Source organism: Bos javanicus, chromosome 21 (genome assembly GCF_032452875.1).
Source record: "Bos javanicus breed banteng chromosome 21, ARS-OSU_banteng_1.0, whole genome shotgun sequence".
Lineage (NCBI taxonomy): Eukaryota > Metazoa > Chordata > Mammalia > Artiodactyla > Bovidae > Bos > Bos javanicus.
In genome coordinates, this window is record NC_083888.1 from 19,978,618 (window position 1) to 19,999,388 (window position 20,771).

Here is a 20,771-nt window from a genome sequence, read left to right on the forward strand (position 1 = left end):
TCACCCACGAGGGTCCCCAGAGTCCTGGCCCTACCCACTCCCTTCCCCACATTCTAGGGGTGGGAACCTCAGAGCCTCTCATCCTCAAATCCATCCAGCCACAGCTGATGGTGACTGAGCCAACAGAGACTCCTACTGGGTCATCAGATGCTGACAGAGTCCAGGTCAGGGGCGCTGGCTGCAGCCTCAGTTGGGCATTGCACTCAGCCTGTGAAAGCTCCCTTCCTGTCTTTAGGGCACGTGTCCTGGGGTGCAAGTCACAAGTGTCCGCAGTGTGACTACATACTCTCTAGCCAGCAGTGCCCTGGCCACGTTTTAGAACATTCTAGGGAGCTTTTAAAATGTCTGAGGACCAGGCTGAAGCCCAGGTGATGTCAGTGTGTAGCCAATTTGAGAACCATCCCTCTGGTTGATCTCTTGTAAATTCAGATGGGTCTTCTTGAGGCCTGAGTACTCTGGCCCGCTCAGAGTCAGGGTTCCAGTTACGCAGGGGGTTCCCTTTAGGTTTTGTCATCACAGATCAGTATACTTTCCGGGATAGTTTTCCAACAGATGACAGTAAGGAAAGTTTGTTTTCTCTAATTCATATGAAGTCATTGTTTGGGCCAACAGGGGTTGCTTCAAGGGTCCTGGGCTGTCATTTCTCTCATGGTGCTAGTGATAAAGAACTCGCCTGCTAATGCAGGAGATGTAAGAGAGGCAGGTTCAAGCCCTTGGTTAAGAAGACCCCCGGGGGAGAGAATGGCAACACACAGTATTCTTGCCTGGAGAACCCCATGGACAGAGGAGCCTGGCAGGCTACAGTCCATAGGGTCACAGGGTCAGACATGACTGAATCGACTTAGCACATATCCCACAGAGCAATCTGGGTGAGCATCCTTCCCCTGACTTGAATGAGACCCCTGAATTGTGCCCCAAATCTTGGTACATTCTCTGTCCAAAAACACACAGGTTCCTGAATTTGGAGTTGATGGCAAGTTCAGAGTTTATCAAGGAGACAGGGTAACTCGTGTCACTTTTCTGGGCCTGGGGAACTGTGTTAGGCAGGGTTCTCCAGAGAAACAGAACTATTTGGTTGTGCATATACATATAGAAAGAGATTTATTCTAAGGAATTGGCTCACATGATTGTGAAGGGTTTTGGCAAGCTAACAAACTGGCTTAGATGGTAAAGAATCTGCCTGCAATGTAGGAAACCCAGGTTCAGTCCCTGGGTCGGGAAGATCCCCTGGAGGAAGAAATGGCAACCCATTCCAGTATCCTCACCTGGAGAATTCCATGGACAGAGGAGCCTGGTGGACTACAGAGCATAAGGTTGCAAAGAGTTGGACACAACTCAGTGACTAACACTTTCACTTGGCAAGCTAGAGAGCCAGGAGAGCCAGGGTATGAAGCCTTGAAACCAAGAAGAAGCAATGTTTCTGTTTAAGTCTGAAGGCAGTTTGGTGAGCATCAGGCAAAAGACATTATCTCTTTTTAGGGAAGGTTCAGCCACTTGGGGCAAAAATGTGGGCCTTCAATTGATTAGGTGAGGCCCACCCCCATTGGCAGAGCAATCTGCTCCACTTAGTCTGCCAATTTAAATGTTCATCTCTTCCCAAGACACCCTCACAGACACACCCAGAATAATAGTTGACCAAATATTTGAGCACCTCATGGATCAGGCAAATTGACACATAAAATCAACCATCACAGGGATCCTTTAGGATGAGACTTTACTGGTTAGAAGATGAGAGGTTCCCTAGAAAACGCAGGAGGAGATAAATTTAATTACAGCCTCACACTGGTAATTAAACTGAGGAATCCATGAAGGTTTTGTGAGGACAGGATTCTTGGAGAAGATATCGCTCAGATCACAATGCAGCCTCCTTATAGGTTTTTTTTTTTTTCCCCAATAAAACCTCATTTTTCTTTGCACATAGGTGAGATAAACAGTAGATCAGCTGAGGATATTTTATAATCCTTAATGTGTGTGTGTGTTTATACACTAAGTCGCTCATTCGTGTCCAACTCTTTATAGCCTTTTAGATAAATATCTGTTGTTTTATTTAATCACAAAAGTTATACATGCTTATCATAGACAGTTTATAAAACATGAAAAAAAATCCAAAGTGCAAAATAAAATTATCCATAAAGCCATTATTCAAGTATAATCATTATCACTTTTTTAAAATTAGCCTCCTTCTCTTGATGTGATTTCAGATCCATGGATGAGGACTTTATCACACTTGTCATGTGACACGTGACCCTCCACCTCACCATATCTGAACCTCTGAATGACATCTCTGTTCCCCTCTCTTCCAGGTGAACTATGACCACTTTACTCTTGGTGTTTGTGACTCTGAGGGTCATCACAGCAGCCATCTCAGTAGAAGTTTCAGGTGAGGACATCCCCGTGTGTCTCATTTACCCGGCAGGCACTGAGGACTGGACTCGGGGGTTGGAGACCAAGCCTGGCACTGATAGTCCTGGTGCTTGATCTGGGCCATCACTTTAGAGGCCCCCCTCTCTGACTCTCCCACAGCCCCAACATTCCCTAAAAGTAAGGAATTGTAGGGCCAGTGATATGTGTCCACCCTGCTCTATTCTCCCTCTGGGTACCCAGGACGCCCAGAATTCCCTGTCCAGCTGGACCCAAGTCATTTCCAGGGCTGCATGGTTTGCTCCTCTGGGTCCATCCTTCCATGAAAGGACCACCCACCATCACCAATCTGAGCCACCAGAAGGCCAGTGGGAGAGGTGAAGGGGTGGCTGTTCGGGTGTGGACAGAGCTGGGTTGTGAGGGCCTGGATAAATACAGACCCTTCACAGTGCAGAGCTGTGAGGGAAGAAAAGGGGTCCTGATTCCCTCTCCTCCAGCGTGGCCACCACATTCCAATGCAAAACTCTAAGGGATCCAAGAATTCTAAATTTGAATCTGGTTTTTCATTTTGAAAGGTATCATTGTCAAATAAGAAGATAGAACAATTTTAAAAATAATTTATTGGTCTATTGGCTTGATGTATAGCTTTTAAATATTTAGACATATGATCCATGAGTCTCCACTTGTACTCTTGCCCTGAGACCCTTGAATACCCAGCTGGCTGTACCCTGGGGTGATTTGCCCACACAGGCCAACCATTTCATGAGGGTTGGTTGAGAGCTTTAAAAACTGCAGAGCTGGGTGCTGCTGTCACTTCCAGTTGTCCCTGGAGAACCGTGTGTGCGTGATCAGTCAGTGCAGTATTGTCTGACTCTTTGTGACCCCATGGACTGTAGCCCACCAGGTTCCTCTGTCCATAGGATTCTCTAGGCAAGAATACTGGAGTGGATTGCCACACACGCCTTCAGAGGATCTTCCTGACCCAGGGACTGAACCTGAGTCTCTTATGTCTCCTGCATCAGCAGGTGGGTTCTTTACCACTAGTGCCACCTGGGAGGAACCTGCCCTGGAGAGCTACCACCACTAAAACCATGCTGTGTCCTGTGCTAGGGCAGAGCCTCAGAGGGATATTTCTGTGAAGGGCCTGCTAGTGACCCCCCAGGATATCAAAAGGTTAGGGCTGGACCCCAAACATTCCTGGCTCCCTCTTTCTTGCCTTGCTATGTATCTGCCACTCACAAATATCTGAAACATTTTTATGGTCAACCTGCAGGCTCTCCTGGAAAAAAAAGTTCAATAAGTGTATGACTGTTCATAAAAGTGCTGTTTTTTCAAAGGCTCTTTCTTTCCAATACCAGGAAGATTTTTGACTTCTAACAGAATTTGCAAACTCTCTGCATCTTCCCTATCAATACCATCTAGGTTTGTTGTTGTTGTTGTTTTTTTAATGGAGTCTAATCATATCCCAACCCACCCCAGGCTGACTCTTTGCAGACTTAAACGTCTGATCTTCTCTGATGCCTCTCCAACTAGGCCCCTGAGCCCCCAACAACAGAACAGAATGACTAGTCCTTCTGCAAGGTCAGGATGGAGCCCAAAGCAGACCTCCTTAAGTGTTTGATATTTTTATATCTTAGCTTTACAAGTTGTATAAATTTTTTCTTCCCCATAGTAATTTTTTCTTGATGTTGTTCAGTCACTAAGTCATGTCCGACTCTTTGCTACCCTATGGACTGCAGCATGCCAGGCTTCTCTGTTCTTCACTATCTACCAGAGTTTGCTCAGACTCATGTCCATTGAGTTGGTGATGCCATCCAACCATCTCAACCTCTGTCATCCCCTTCTCCTCCTGCCTTCAGTCTTTCCCAGCATCAGGGTCTTTTCCAGTGACTCAGCTCTTCACATCAGGTGGCCAAAGTATTGGAGCTTCTCCCCCAAAGTAACTTTTTACCAATTTTTGAGTCAAGCTGTCACTCCAGAAAGATGGGTTCTGTTTATCCCATGGCTTGGCATCACCTAGGGTACCCCAGTTTGAGAAACAAAGAGGTACACCTGTGAATTTCCCAATGGCCTCCTCTGCAATCCTTTCTGGCTCCATAGTTCCCATCTTGAGGCACAGAGACCAGGGGGTCTTGAGGAAGCTGCTCTGGAAAGGGAATTCCATATGACACAGGAGGCTTCCCCAGCACCAGCACAGACATTGTCATTTCCAGGACTGACAGAGAGGCTGGGTGGTCCTCTCTGGGCACTAACGGCTCTGTCTCCCGCCCCATGTCTCCCTGCACAGAACCTGACAACTCGCTGAGTGTCAGCATCCCTGAACCGTCCCCGCTGCGGGTCCTCCTGGGGAGCTCCCTCACCATCCCCTGCTACTTCATCGACCCCATGCACCCCGTGACCACCGCCCCCTCCACCGCCCCCCTTGCCCCAAGAATCAAGTGGAGCCGCATTTCCAAGGAGAAGGAGGTGGTGCTGCTGGTGGCCACTGAAGGGCGGGTGCGGGTCAACAGCGCCTACCAAGACAAGGTCACGCTGCCCAACTACCCCGCCATCCCCAGCGACGCCACCCTGGAAATCCAGAACATGCGCTCCAATGACTCCGGGATCTATCGCTGCGAGGTGATGCACGGCATCGAGGACAGCCAGGCCACCCTAGAGGTCGTGGTAAAAGGTGAGAGCCTGACCGGGGGGACCCTGCTTCACCTACAGAAAGAACCAGAATGCCATCCTCACTGGTGGGCACCCAGGCTGGCTGGCTTGCAAACCCCAGCTCCTCCTCCTGCCAGTTTGCACCTCAGTTGAGTTACTTAACTTCAGTTGCTTCCTCTGTAACACGAAGCTAGTAACATCACTCTCACCAGACTCTGAGTGAATTAAATACTCCGTGGCCACAGTCACGTGTAATGAATGACAATCTGTGCTTCCCAACAATCCTGTGATTCGATTGCTTTGTGATCATCCCCATTTTACAGACAAGCAAACTGAGGTTAAGTGACTTGCCTGAAGTTTCCCAGGAAGGGAGCCAGAGCATCTCCTGACTCTCCACCCAGATGTCTTTTCCTTCCTCCACCTCCAGTTCCAGAAGCCAAAGAAAGGGATGAGGACTTTCTGGTCCCCTGCCCTCAATGGACTAAGGAATATGCTTGTGTTCTTGGTAGGCTTCAGGACTTCAGTCAGCACCATGTTTTTCCTGTTGGGTTGTTGTTCATTTGCTCAGTTCTGTCCAACTCTTCCCAACCCCATGGACTGCAGCATGCCAGGCTTAGAGAAGCCTTCACTATCTCCTGGAGTTTGCTCAAACTCGTGTCCATTGAGTTGATGATGCCATCCAGCCATCTCATCCTCTGTTTCCCCCTTCTCCTCCTGTCTTCAATCTTTCCCAGCATCAGTGTCTTTTCCAGTGAGTTGACTTTTCACATCAGGTGGCCAGAGTATTAAAGCTTCAGCTCCAGCATCAGTCCTTCCAATGAATATTCAGGGTTGATTTCCTTTAGGATTGACTGGTTTAATCTCCTTTCTGTCCAAGGGATTCTCAAGAGTCTTCTCCACCCCTACAATTCGAAAGCATTGATTCTTTGGTGCTCAGCACTCTCTGAAAGGCAGTCTGCTCCTACCTATGCCTTAAACAAGACTCTCACTGGGATGGCCCTGGGCTGAGGGGGCATCTTTCTGCAAAGCAAATATGGGGTCCTGGAATGACATGAAAAATTATGAGGAAGGCAGATTTTGATCCAAATCAAATAACCTGATTATCAGAATTATCACAGGTTTCCAAAAAGATGCCTTATAAGGTAATGAGCTCCCTGTTAATAGAAATGTTCTAGCAAAGGCAGAAGCACCCCATGCAGATATGGAGCTGGGATTCACCCATCAGCTGGAGGCCCAGCCCAGATGTCTCTATGCCCCCTTGACTCTCCCTGATTCTGTAAGGGCCTGGATGAGGGGAGGCTGCACTGACCTGCCCTCTCGCTCTCCTGTGTCTTGCAGGCATCGTGTTCCATTACAGAGCCATCTCCACGCGCTACACCCTGGACTTTGACAGGGCGCAGCGGGCCTGCCTGCAGAACAGCGCCATCATCGCCACGCCCGAGCAGCTGCAGGCCGCCTATGAGGACGGCTTCCACCAGTGCGACGCCGGCTGGCTGGCCGATCAGACTGTGAGGTGAGCCCCGGGGCCACCATCGGAGTGGAGTGGGAGACGGACTGCAACGCCGACCAGCACTGAGCTGGTGCCAGCCTGATGACACCAAGGCCAGCCTGGGCTGGGGCTAGACAGATGCCTTGGCCAGTTCGAGGTCAGGTCCCAAATCCTTGGTCCTCTGTCCTGTGGTGGATGAGTGATCACTAGCAGCATAGCTCTACGTGAGCATTTTCTCCATGCAAATTATACATCATTATTCTTCCTACTCATTTTTCCCTTTACATCTTTTTTAAATTTTGGTGTTTACATATTTTTGTGAACCACTTTCTATTCTGTTTTTAATAGGGCAAGACACATGTAAATTAAGCTTTTTGGTTCATTTTCCCCTGAGCACAGCTGCTAAGGAATGGGTGGGTTGCCCAGCAAGACAGACAGAGCCTTAGAGGGCAATCATGTGAGCAAGCCTGTAAAAGCAAGATGAGACAATTCATTCGAGGTGGATCAAAGCTCCAAATGCAAAAGCCAGAACCACAAAGCCACAAGAAGAAAACAAAGGGAAATAGCTCTGTAATCTTGGGATAGGCAAAAGATCTCAGGATAAAAAAAGCCATTAACCATTAAAAAAAAAAAAAAAAAAGGCAAGGTGATTCAACAGCCTAGCATAGTGCAAGAGACCACACCTCAGATACAAGAGGTACTTATATACCTCAAACCCCAGTTTTGATACTTAGAGGCTGTGTGACCTTGAACAAGTTGCTTAACATCTCTGGCCCCCACTTTCTTATAGTTTAGAGTGGTTATAGCACTTTCCTTCTTAGGTTGATGTGAGACTCCAATGATACAGAGCAAAGTTCAGCAAACTATGGCTTATGGGTCAAGTCCAACCCACTCCTTGATTCTGTAAACAAAGTTTTATGGGAACACAGCCCCGCTTGTTATTTTGTCTGTGGTTGCTTCGTTTGCACTAGGATGGCAAGGTTGAGTGGTGGGTCACAGTGGAGACCCTCTGGCCTGCAAGACCTGAAACATTTACTGTCCATCCTTTTACAGAAAAGGTTTGCAAGCCCCTGATAGAACATGTTTGGTACCAATAAATATTTAGTAAAAGGCGCCGCTTTCTGTCACCAATAGTGATGAAAACCTCCATCTCAATAAAGCTGGGAAAAATCTGTAGAAACAAGTAGCCCACAGATCTCAGCAGATCCCAGCAAACACATCAGTAAGTCACCGCTTCCTCCCACAAGGGAGGAGGGTACAAGGACACAGGTCACCGGGCCCCTCCGTCCCCCGAGTGTCACATCCCTGCCTTGGGTTCCCGGTAGGTATCCCATCCACACGCCGAGGGAAGGTTGCTATGGAGACAAGGACGAGTTTCCCGGCGTGAGAACCTACGGCATCCGGGACACCAACGAAACCTATGACGTGTACTGCTTCGCGGAGGAGATGGAGGGTGAGGCCGCCCCGCCCTCCCACGAGCCTCTACCCAGCCCCTTCTTCCTGCCGACTGCCGGGGTCACGCGGGCCTCCTCTTGGGCAGGGCGCTAATCCAGGATACCATACCCTACCTCGATATCCCTCCCAAATCCCCATCCTATCCCTGAAATACAGATACGTGGGACCAGGGCTTTCCCCAGTTAAAGACCAAACTCAGAGGAACCTGGGGATCTCCCTGGGGACTCAGGGCAGACGTGGGAAGGAGTTCCTTACCCTCCTGGCTGTGTCTTTTGCAGGCGAGGTCTTCTATGCAACATCCCCGGAGAAGTTCACCTTCCAAGAGGCAGTCAACGAGTGCCGGCGGCTGGGCGCCCGGCTGGCCACCACGGGCCAACTCTACCTGGCCTGGCAGGGTGGCATGGACATGTGCAGCGCCGGCTGGCTGGCTGACCGCAGCGTGCGATACCCCATCTCCAAGGCCCGGCCTAACTGCGGGGGCAACCTCCTGGGAGTGAGGACCGTCTACCTGCACGCCAACCAGACGGGCTACCCTGACCCTTCATCCCGCTATGACGCCATCTGCTACACAGGTGGGTTTGGGCTGGAGGCATTTCGGTGGGGAGCATGCCACCGAAATGGGGACCCAGAGGATGAAATCTTAGAATGGGGAGTTGGGTTTTACCTCCTTCAAGGGTCCACTGGGTACCTGAACCCCATGTCTTGGCACCCCCTATTTTCATGGATTCCTCGGGAAGCTAGAATCACTGCAGCCTGCAGTGTACCCAGTCCTATTTCATCAGCCCAGAACTGGGGGGAAACATGATATTCAGAGACTGTTTTCTCAAGTTTGAATCACGTCTCTGCCACTCACTCCTGGACAGCTGTGACAAAGTCAAGGCCCTGGAGCGTCACTTTCCTTATCTGTCTAATGGGAAGATGTGGGGGCCTGACTTGAGACTGTGCGCCACAGGAGGGCGCTGTGATCCACCCTTTTTTAAATTTTAAAAGTATTTTTTAATTGAAGGATAATTGCTCTACAGAATTGAGTTGCTTTCTGTCAAACAATCAGCCATAGGTATACACATGTGCCCTCCCTCTTGAGCCTCCCTCCCACCTTCCTCTCTGCAGTTACCCTTTTTAATTGAATTCACTTCAAAATGAGGGCCATAGTGTTACTTAAGAGTGGGAAAAAGGTTTTGACAAGGACTTTATTGTGAACATTTAGACTAAAACTTTTTTAAAAGTTTGTATCCTGTATTTTACACTGTCTAGGGTTATTTGTGCAAAAATAATTAGAATTACCCCCAAAAGCTTCTCTTCACTTTTCAATATTCCCACCACCCTTTTTGCAGTTGTAGCATCCTCATGAATGCTCTCTTTGTTCATTACTAAGTGGCTCATTTGTTCATGACTGAGGCAGGCAGTTCTCTCACTTTCATCAATTTCATGAGCTCCTGCATCTTTGGGAAGATTTTTTCGTTTCTCTTTCTAATTGATTTACATTGTCCCATTGGCTAGTTCTAACATCAGAGCCTCAGCAGGTGCTCACAAGATAGGTAAGGAAGCAACTGGCTGGCATTACTCAGGAAGGGATATTGGAATAAGATGGTTTTAATAAACAGTGAGCTGATTGGTCAGGGTCTTGTGCTATGGTGACTGCATATTCTTGCAATCTAGGGAACTCCTATAATAAATACTCAAGCCATTGAGGTCTCCAGCAATGGACCCAGCCAGGTGCCTGGCACACAGTAGGTGCTTTCTTTTCTTAGCAGAGGAGGGGAGCATCTGATATTCATCTCCATCAGGCCAGCCCCAGGCCAAGCACTAATGCCTGTCTCTGCCCCCTGCCCCAGGTGAAGACTTTGTGGACATCCCAGAAAGCTTTTTCGGGGTGGGCGGTGAGGAGGACATCACCATCCAGACGGTGACCTGGCCTGACGTGGAGCTGCCCCTGCCCCGAAATATCACTGAGGGTGAAGCCCGAGGCAGCGTGATCCTCACGGCAAAGCCCGACTTTGAAGTCTCCCCCACCGCCCCGGAACCCGAGGAGCCTTTCACGTTTGTCCCTGAAGTAAGGGCCACTGCATTCCCCGAAGTAGAGAACAGGACTGAAGAGGCCACCCGGCCCTGGGCCTTTCCCAGAGAGTCCACCCCCGGCCTGGGAGCCCCCACGGCCTTCACCAGCGAGGACCTCGTCGTGCAGGTGACCTTAGCCCCAGGTGCGGCTGAGGTCCCTGGGCAGCCACGACTGCCAGGGGGTAAGTGTCCGCTGCTCAAGGGGCTGCATCCAGGGCTGGGGAAAGGGCTTGGTCTGGCGTCTTCTGTGTGCAGTGCAGGAAGTGCTCAGTCATTCCGTCATGTCCGACTCCTTGCGACCCCACAGACTGTGCCCGCCAGGCTCCTCTGTCCGTGGAATTCTCCAGGCAAGGATCCTGGAGTGGGTTGCCATTTCCCTTCTCCGGGGGATCTTCCCAACCTAGGGAATCAAACCTGCGTCTCCTGCACTGGCAGGCAGATTCTTTACCACTGAGCCACCTGGGTGGAGGTTCTTCTGTACTTTCAACTTCACCTGGGATGTGAGACAAGTGTCCCTCCCCTCAGACTCAGCTCTCCTCACTTGTGAAACAAGAAACAAAGGGGATGGGCCACACCACTGGTGCTCACGCTCTTTTATGGGTGTGCGGCTCTTTGTCACAAAGCATTTCCTTCAAATGAAGTCAGAGGTAAAAACCAAAGAATGTATCAACAGGCAGAGGTGAAGGGCAAAGGAAAACCGGGGCTCTTCTGCCCATGGGCCCTCCTTGCCCCAACAGGCACTTCTGCAGAATAGAGCTGCTGAACTCGGCTGCAATAGGTACCCTCAGGGCTTCTCACAACACTGGCCCTCCAGAACAGAGGTCTGCAGACTGTGGTCCATGGACCAAACCTAGCTGTAGCCCATGTTCAGTTCTTCTGTGGCCCATGAACTGAGAATTAAAAAGCTTTTTAAGTAGTTGAGGGGGAAAGTCCAAAGAAAATAACATTTTGTGATCAATTGTGAAAATTACATAAAATTCAAATTTTAATGTCCACAAATAAAGTTTGACTGGAACAAAGTCACACCCATTTGGTAACATGTTGTGTGTAGCCATTTAGGGCCGTTTAGGGCTATCAGGGTGGGATCAAGTAGATGTACAAAACCCATTTAGCCCACAAAGTCTGAAATGTGTTCTATCAGGCTTTTTCCAGAAAATGTTTGCCACCTCGGTTCTGGGATGGTGTTGTTTCAGGTGCTCAATAAATGTCTGGATGGGGACTTCCCTGGCAGTCCAGTGGTTAAGACTCTGCACTTCCAATGAATGAAGCGTGGCTTCAATCCCTGGTCAGGGAACTAAGATCCCACATGCCAGGTGCCAAAAAAATAAATAAATATTTGAATAATTGGGATGTCACATCACATGGAACTTGGCTGTTTCCAAAACTCGAGTCCATGAATAGGAAAGACGTACTGGGGTGGCCTCCAGCAGGACCTTGGTAGTGTCTCCACTAGGGGTGGGGCAGATGGCCACCACCATCCACCTTCACTCCCATGATGCACCAAGTGAGATGTCAGCCTGAATCACGCAGGTAAATACAGTATGTTGAGAAGGAAGAATTGCTTAGAAGTTTGAGGGTAAGGCCAACAATAACTGTGTCCCGGGTTGGCTCAGGGCTGGAGAGACCCTCACTCCCTCCACGTGGCTGCCACCCATAAAGGTGCCAATGGATAGGTGAGCATCTAACACAGGACAGGATAAGAATGTAGGGGAGACTCAGATTAGGAATCCATCTACAACTGGATGTAAATTGACCAGTCACCCAGGGAAGTATCAAAAACCAATGTGTGTCCAGTTAAATGCAACAGGGGAGGCAGAGTGAGTGGGGGTTCATGCACAGGCTGTGCCCTGTGCTCATGCCCCGACATATACCCAGTGCACCAGCACAGACTCTTGCAGCTATTTTCAGAAGGACCACCTACCCCCTGAACCCGGGACTTTGGGCCAAGTGGAAGAAAGGCAGTGGTTTGATAGATTTGTTTGATGTTTTTCTTTGTCCTTCTCTGTGTTTTCCAAATGCTCTGCAGTGATCACTTATTCTTTTTATACTAAGAGCAAGTGCCTTTGTTTTCAAGAGTCTGGGGACAAATGAGCAGCCTTGGAGTGAGGAAGCCAGAATGAAGGGTTGGGGACACCCATGGCAGAAGGTTCCTAGAAGGCTTTCTCGGGAAGGTGAATTTCAGGAGCAGTTTGAACGAGCAGAGATACCAACTTGACAAGGAATCAGATGGGGAATAGAAAAGGAAGGAGGGGATGAAAAGAGGTCATTCCTCAAGGAGCCAGGGCTCCTTCCACACCTGCAAAGCCTTGAGAACCAGGTACCACGGACGTTGGCATTGTGGCCCTTGGTCCATGCCCTGATCCTGACCTGTCTCACCTCTCCCTCTCCTCCCCACCCAGGAGTCGTGTTCCACTACCGCCCGGGCTCCTCCCGCTACTCGCTGACCTTTGAGGAGGCCAAGCAGGCCTGCCTGCGCACCGGGGCCATCATCGCCTCGCCCGAGCAGCTCCAGGCCGCCTATGAAGCAGGCTACGAGCAGTGTGACGCCGGCTGGCTGCAGGACCAGACAGTCAGGTGACAGACGAGCTGGGCTCCCCTGCCAGTCCAAACCCCACCGTGCGAGGTCAGGCTTGGGGAGCCTGAGCCTGCGGCACCCACCACACTATGTGCTCTGTTAATTAGTGGCTCCTGGCTGACCCCTTAATTTCTCCCCCAGAACCAAAACGTATTCCGAGAGGGCGGGAATGGGTCCCAGGAGACATTAACTCCTTGGTCATATCTCCTCAAAAAACATATTGAGAGCTCCTTGTCAAGCCCCCCAGTCCTCACCAGCCTGACCCTTCCATGCCATGGGCTTTCTTCTGAAGCCAGGAATCCCTCAGTGGCCCCCAGGCGGCCCCATCCCCAGCTGCACAGGGAACATGTTGCATGAGAGATTCCTTCCTGTTTTTTTGTTTTTGTTTTTTTTTGGCTGCACTGGGTCTTCACTGCTGCTTGTGGACCTCCTCTAGTTGTGGCAAGTGGGGGCTACTCTCTAGTTACCGTGGCAGTCTTCTCACTGTGGTGGCTTCTCTCATTGCGTAGCATGGGCTTCAGGGTGTGTGGCTTCAGTGGTTGCAGTGCATGGGCTCAGTAATTGTGCCTCATGGGCTTAGTTGCCCCACAGCATGTGGGATCTTCCCAGACCAGGGATTGAACCCGTGTCCCCTGCATTGGCAGGCAGATTCTTAACCACTGGCACACCAGGGAAGTCCTCCTTCCTGGTTTGAACCCTTCAGGAGACCTGCCGGCCTCACCCTGGGGCCCCGCATCCCCAGTTTTCTAGAACAAGCTCTCACCCGCCCCTCCCACCTCCCCTGCAGATACCCCATTGTGAGCCCGCGGACCCCCTGTGTGGGTGACAAGGACAGCAGCCCGGGGGTCCGGACCTACGGCGTGCGGCCACCATCAGAAACCTACGATGTCTACTGCTACGTGGACAGACTCGAGGGTACAGGCCCTGTTCTCACATTTCGGGCTGAGGAAGGGTGAGGGGACTGATGCGGAGATGCAGAGGAGGGGGAATCCACCTAGTCCCGTTCTCACCTGAGCAGGCAGCCAGGAAAGGATCCTATTTAAGAAAGAAGGCCTTCCCAGTCCCTCTCTCAGGTCAGGCCCCTTGTCTGCCTCTAAGATGATTCATGTGGATTCCCCAGCATTGCAAGGAACCATTGGTTTCTTGAAAAAGCAGTAAGTTCTATAAATAAATGAATTAATTTACTTGTACCAGAAAATGTTATATGCACCTTCTGCCTCATTGAGAGTCTCAATGCCCATGAACAAATCAAAGACTCTGAGAAGTCCTGCATTAAAAAAAAAAAAAAAAACCAACCTCTTCAACTCTGCTTAGCCAAGCATCATCCAAGCTTAATGAAACATAGACCCTTTCTTTGGTCTTATTTCTTATCATTTCAATTAAAATCACCAAATTACTGTCCCACTGAATGCAGTCTTGGAAATGCTGACATTCTGGGGAGATTTCAACACTGTCACTCACTTGTTTGGGGACCTGGGCAAGTTACTTAACCACTCTAGGCCTCAGTTTCCTCATCTATAAAATGGAGCTGATTTATACTTATATCAGAGACTTCACTGAATATTAAATGAGATGTGCATGAAAAGTGCCTGGTATAAGCAGGTATTCAATAAATGTGAAATTCCTCCCCCCAGATCAGACACAGACCCCAGTATTGTTCTGGGTGTTGGGACTCCAACCCCTAAGAGTGGCCACAGGCCCCGCTCCCTGAGTTCACAGGATGCGGATGGGGCCACAGGTCCATAGCATTCAGTGCTCCATGATTAAGTGCTGAGGTTTAGGGGAGCACGGGATGCCCAGGAGTGCCTCTCTTAGACAGAAGAGGGGGTGCCTACATGTGACTGGAGAATCCAGAGAGAAAGAAGGGAAGTTGTTCTCATGGAGAGTGACTACCTTGTCTTAGTGCAGCTGCCCTGCCCCTGGGTGAGCAGCAGCTGCTCTGGCCGTGGGCACAGAGGCTCACACCTGCCACCTGCCTCTACCCCCAGGGGAGGTGTTCTTCGCCACACGCCTGGAGCAGTTCACCTTCTGGGAAGCTCAGGAGTTCTGTGAATCCCAAAACGCCACTCTGGCCACCACAGGCCAGCTCTACGCTGCCTGGAGCCGTGGTCTGGACAAGTGCTACGCCGGCTGGCTGGCTGACGGCAGCCTCCGCTACCCCATCGTCACCCCAAGGCCCGCCTGTGGCGGGGACAAACCGGGCGTGAGAACCGTCTACCTCTACCCCAACCAGACGGGCCTCCTGGATCCGCTGTCCCGGCACCACGCCTTCTGCTTCCGAGGTTTGTGTCCTCGTCTCCCCTTCAGCCCCGCTCTGTCTTGGGGGTGACCCCCCCAGGCTCATCCTCCTGATCTCTGCCCATCCATCACAGCAAAGAGGAAAAAGTTCAGTCCCTCTGCACAGGATGACCTTAGGCTTTGACTCTGTGGCAAGTACATCTTTCTAATGTGCCCCCAGAGACACATAAAGAGAAACAAGTAAGAACTTAGGTTCCAAAATCAGGCAGATCTGAATTTTAATTATGACTCTGCTGCTTTGTAGCTGTGTGACCTTGGGCGAGTCACTTAGTCTCTCTGTTTCTCTGCTTTCTCTATAAAATAATGATATAATATTTCCTACCTCGAATTGTTGCTGGAAGGATTAACTGGGGTAGTACATACAGAACACTTAGCATAGTACCTGGGAAATAGTAAATGCTCAATAAATGTTAGCTTTGCAAATAAATAACACACATATATGTTGTGTGTATGTGTGTATATAAGTATATATACAGTTTTGAATAGTACAGCCTGGTCAAACTTTCATCTGCTTCTAAATATTTCTGTGATGAGTTTAGTCAAATTATTATTCACTGAGCACCAAAAATTCACATTTCTAACTGACCCATGCTGAGGACTCTATGCCATGTTATTGGAGTTCTGAGAGGGATGTCGTCGACTCAGTGGGCATGGCCAGGGCATGGCCAAGGACTGGCTGGGCTCTGATTAGATGAGTTCTTACAGGGTCCATGGGTCCAGATACACTGCCCAGAATGTAGACTGTAGTACTGGCTTGTGCCATATTTTACATATACATCAAAACTCAGTATATTTATAATTTCCTGTGAATATGTAATTATTTCAAAATAAAGTTAATTTTTTAGAAAAACCCCCAAGGGACTTCCCTGCTAGTCCAGTAGATAAGACTTAGCCTTCCAATGCAGGGAGTGTGGATTCAATCCCTGGTCAGGGAGCTAGGATCCCACATTCCTTGTGGCCAAAAAAACAAAACATAGAACAGAAACAATATTGTAATAAATTCAATAGAGACTTTATAAATGGTCTAAATCAAAAAAAGAGGGGGGATCTCTAAAAAAACAAACAAACGTTGAACGTCCCAAAGTTTCCAAGACTTTCAGTCCTAAGTCACTTCAGTCGTGTCCGACTTTTTGCGACCCTAGGGACCATAGCCCACCAAGATCCTGTCTATGGGATTCTCCAGGCAACAATACTGGAGTGGGTTGCCATGCCCTCCTCCAGAGGATCTTCCTGACCCAAGAATCAAACCCATATCTCTTATGTCTCCTGCATCAGCAGACTGGGTTCTTTACCATTAGCCCCACCTGGGAAGCCCCAGGGTCACCTTTTAAAACCTAATTCGAAGAAAGTTCAGTCTCACTCTGTCAGTCAAGAAAGCCAATCCCTTCCCAGAGGATTTGATGAGGCCCTTGCCCCAGCACCCCTCTCCTTGCTCTGGACATCAGAAGCCAAGCCAATTAGCCCCCCAGTAAATTCTCAGCCAAGCATCTCTACCGTCCATGCCCGACCCTCTGTAGACTCAGCCTTTTATATATCTGCTGAGAAACCTGGCTTCCTTCCCAATCAAGTGCACAAAACCAGAACAGTTACTCCCAGTCAATGAATCCTGCCTTCACCATCCAGTGCCAGGATGGCTTCATGCATGTTAAATAGCACTCTCCTGATTTTGATCCAGGAACAACATCATTTGGAACATCATTTCTGTCCCCAAGAAAGGCAGCATCATTGCAGTACTTAAGAGCGGAGAGTCTGACATCAGATCGTGCTGTTTGCTCAGTCACTCAGTCATGTCCGACTCTTTTGCGACCCCATGGACTGTAGCCTGTCAGGCTCCTCTGTCTATGGAATTCTGCAGGCAAGAATACTGGAGCAGGTTACCATTTCCTCCTTCAGGGGATCTTCTGACCCAGGGATCAAGCCCACATGTCTTGCATCTCCTGCATTCGCAGGTAGATTCTTTACCACTACAACCACCTGGGAAGCCCCTGGCACCAGATACTTGGGCCCATGGACTAGATTTGTCACTTAGAAGCCACTGACACTGGAAAAGTCACTTAACCTTAGTTTCCCTGTCTGTAAGTGAGATAATGTATCTCTCTCACATGGCTGTTGTGGGATAAAATGATTTTATCTTATTTTAAAATATTTGTTTATTTATTTGGCTGTGCTGGTTCTTAGTTACGGCACACAGTATCTTTAGTTGTGACAGGAGGGATCTTTAGTTGCTCCACACAAACTCTTAGTTGCAGTGTATGGGATCTGGTTTCCTGACCTGGAATTGAACCCAGGCTCCTGCATTGGAAGCACTGAGTCTCAGCCACTGGATCACCAGGGAAGTCCCCTAAGATGATTTTATGCATTGATGCATCACACCTTTAAACAATGCCTGGCATGTATAATAGATTCTGCAAAAGAGGTGCCCCAGACCACTGAAATAAAGTGCTGATGGTATGTGCATATTGATATAGTTGAAGCAAACACCTCTTATTAATTAAGGACAAACGTCATTTCACTGGACTGGGTAGGGGTTGGAAGTCCAAGGACTAGCAAGATTTGTGCACAAGCCTGGCCCACCTCATGGGCCCCTGGGTCCCCTGAAGAAGGGCCAGCCTGGGGTGGGTCACTGGTAAGGAGCCCCCAGCCCTCACCACACATATCCCCTTTAGGTGTTTCAGCGGCACCCTCTCCAGAAGAAGAGGAGGGTAGTGCACCCACAGCAGGCCCTGACGTGGAGGAGTGGATGGTGACACAAGTGGGGCCTGGCGTGGCTGCTGTCCCCGTCGGGGAGGAGACGACTGCAATCCCAGGCTTCACCGTTGAGCCAGAAAACAAGACAGAATGGGAACTTGCCTACACCCCAGCGGGCACTTTGCCACTACCAGGTCCGTCCGGGCTCTCCTGCATGTCCTGCTGCCTCCCTGGGCCAGGGTGTGGCCTGGAAGAGGGGAGGAGGAGGTGTTCTCTCCCTGGGACCCGTGATCTGTTTCCCCAGCCCTGACCCCCAGCCCTGATTTTATTTAAGTGTGCTGCCATGGGTAACTTCAGCCACCTCAGCAGGCATCTAGGACCAATCCTAAGGGATAAAAAGGGAAGCTTTGTTCATAAAACACACCTCTTCTCTCTCTCTCTTTCACTCTCTCTACACTCACTTATCTTCCAGCTACACGCCCCAGATGCCCAGCACTGTATCAACTGGAGGACTCTCACTTACTCTGTGCTCCTGCATTCACACTTCTACTCCCTAACCTCTTAAAACTCTTGTGGGAGGGACTGCAACAGAGGGAAAAGGACCTGGGAGGGGGTAGCTGTTGGCAGTCCCACTGTGACCTGTCTTCTCTTGCTTTTTATTTTTTTTATTTTATTTTATTTTTTAACTTTACAATATTGTATTGGTTTTGCCATGTATCAACATGAATCCACCACAGGTATACACGTGTTCCCCATCCTGAACCCACCTCCCTCCTCCCTCCCCATACCATCCCTCTGGGTCATCCCAGTGCACCAGCCCCAAGCATCCAGTATCGTGCATCGAACCTGGACTGGCGAGTCATTTCATATATGGTATTATACATGTTTCAATGCCATTCTCCCAAATCATCCCACCCTTTCCCTCTCCCAGAGTCCAAAAGACTGTTCTATAAGAAAAACACCATTACAGTATACTAACGCATATATATGGAATTTAGAAAGATGGTAACAATAACCCTGTATACGAGACAGCAAAAGAGACACTGATGTATAGACCTGTCTTGTCTTGTTTCTCCATCTGAGTCCTTTTTTTGGGCCAGGTGTCCCCAGTCAGAACTTCCTGAGCAACAGCTGTCATGATTAAATCACATGGGACTTGCTGGGATGAAATCCACGGACTCCAAACCCTATTGGAAAAAGCATTTAGTAGGCATCAGGTTTAGGAAATTCTGACTTACAGAAACATTAATAGCACCCAACCACAACCCCCACCATTGCAGAGCTTCTCAGAGCCTTGGATGTGCTAATATGCTCTGTAAAGCAGAGAGGGCAGTGTATTCTGTGGGTCCCAAATGAATGTGACCACAGGGTCTTTTTTTTTTTTTCATGGAACATTTTTAACATAGCCCACTTTGGGTAAGGCTGATTTATAGTGATGCACAGTAACCTGTGTATACCTGGCAGAGTCAGTTTGCCCAGGGTCACATGCATTTGAAGACAGGAATATATCAAAGCTTCCCACTAATTCATCCAGTCACTCAGTCAGTGCACAGTCCCCAAGCAATCCGGCCACACTAAGTGCTCCTCTGGGTGCTGGAAATGCAAACCCAGAAGGTAAAGTCACATCAGTGGAGTAAGTAGAATTTTCATTCAGAGACCTCACGCAGCAGTCACACCTGCTCCAGGCCCATTCCTCGCCCTTCACCAGGACAGGAAGAACTGAGTCCTCTTGGGTATGAGTGTGTGGCTTGGCACAGGACTCGGGCAGCCAGTAACAGAAGTTATTCACGGGAGGGGACTCCAGTGGCCCCACAGAAATATTTCCCAATATTTCGTCAGTTCCCTACCACCTCACTGATTTGAGCCATATGGGGAACAATCTCTACTGCTGTTAACTCTGGACCTTTTTCTTTAAATTGACTTGCTTTTGACAAGAAACCAAAAATGTAATGTCTGTAAGTGGCTATTTTCTGATTCGTGGTGTGTGTATATATTTATGTGTATGTGTATGCGTGTGGGGAAATTCCCCGGTGGCTCAGTGGTAAAGAAACTGCCTGCAATGCGGGAGACCTGGGTTTGAGTCCTGGGTTGGGAAAGATCCCCTGGAGGAGGGCATGGCAACCCACTCTAGTATCCATGCCTGGAGAATCCCATGCACAGGGGAGTCTGGCGGGCTACAGTCTATGAGGTCACAAAGAGTCGGACACGATTGAAGTGACAGCATGCATGCTCGCATGTGTATATGTGTTTAAATAGATAGATAAATATCCACCTAAAATCCTCTTGCATGCATTCCACCACAGTTCCTGAGCTCCCCACCCTTATCCAGCATTCTCCAGTGAGAGTAGGCTGTGAGCCTGACCACTGGGACCCAGCACCCTCTGTGCTCAGGTTCTCTGCCTGGGAAATTAGCCCAAAAATACATGCAAGGTACAATCCCAGCTAGTTATTTTTCAATGCCAAAGGAAACAGGACATAAAGGAAATAATATAACCATAATTATTTAGAGTTACGGGGTTTTCTTCTTTTCTCTCTCTCTCTCTTTTCCAAATCCTCTCTATTAGCCCTATTAGGGCTCTCAGAATGGAAAAAGTTGATGTATTTTTGCAAACATCCCTCTTGGCCTCAGAGGGATGAGTTCTGGTGCACAATTCTCACTTACAGAGATTATCAGCATGGTCAGAATATTAAAATCATTATGCCATGTCCTGCCCCAAACATGGGGGCATAAATGTTAAAATACATTGTGCTATGTCCTGCCCCAGAATTCCCAATTTAGTGGAGCTGGGGAGGGACCTGAGAATCTGCTTTTCTGTCCATCTCCCAGCTGATGCAGTGCTGATGGTCCAAAGACCACACTTTAAAAATCATAGTTCTAGATAAATGAGGTGATAATGTAGAAGCACTTGAAAGAAGGTGACCTTGATTGCCTTCAGCGGCAGCCAGGCTCGCACATACTGTGACTTGTGTGGGTGGTGCCCCCTAGAGTCTCACAAAGCAGAGCCTGAGGGTGGTGGGGAGTTTCCTGGTCCCCATTCTCCCAAGTGTCTGTGCGAGGGTCCATTACAAAATGTCTAGACAGATCTCTGAGCTCTTGAGGAAAAAGTCTTACTGTGGAAGGGATGGAGTTCAGCTTCTCTGCATGAGCTTAAAATGGGGCAGAGTTACTAAATTCACACCTCGCCTTCCCTCTTCCTT

The 20,771-nt window shown here is 49.1% G+C and overlaps 1 protein-coding gene across 6 annotated transcripts in view; it reads left to right on the plus strand.

Moving 5' to 3' along the window:
* The window catches only part of ACAN (aggrecan), a 69,054-nt gene that overhangs the window by 26,351 nt on the left and 21,932 nt on the right, over positions 1-20,771 (plus strand). For 3 of the 6 annotated variants that reach the window (XM_061394394.1, XM_061394396.1, XM_061394399.1), the window contains exons 2-12: positions 2,304-2,380; positions 3,282-3,386; positions 4,649-5,032; positions 6,349-6,523; positions 7,825-7,952; positions 8,233-8,526; positions 9,790-10,194; positions 12,412-12,586; positions 13,375-13,502; positions 14,576-14,869; positions 17,552-17,767. In XM_061394394.1, the coding sequence (XP_061250378.1) occupies positions 2,311-2,380; positions 3,282-3,386; positions 4,649-5,032; positions 6,349-6,523; positions 7,825-7,952; positions 8,233-8,526; positions 9,790-10,194; positions 12,412-12,586; positions 13,375-13,502; positions 14,576-14,869; positions 17,552-17,767 (2,374 nt within the window). In that variant the 5' untranslated portion in view covers positions 2,304-2,310. The remainder of the gene's footprint in view (positions 1-2,303; positions 2,381-3,281; positions 3,387-4,648; positions 5,033-6,348; positions 6,524-7,824; positions 7,953-8,232; positions 8,527-9,789; positions 10,195-12,411; positions 12,587-13,374; positions 13,503-14,575; positions 14,870-17,551; positions 17,768-20,771) is intronic. The other 3 variants (XM_061394395.1, XM_061394397.1, XM_061394398.1) reach the window with 2 other exon arrangements.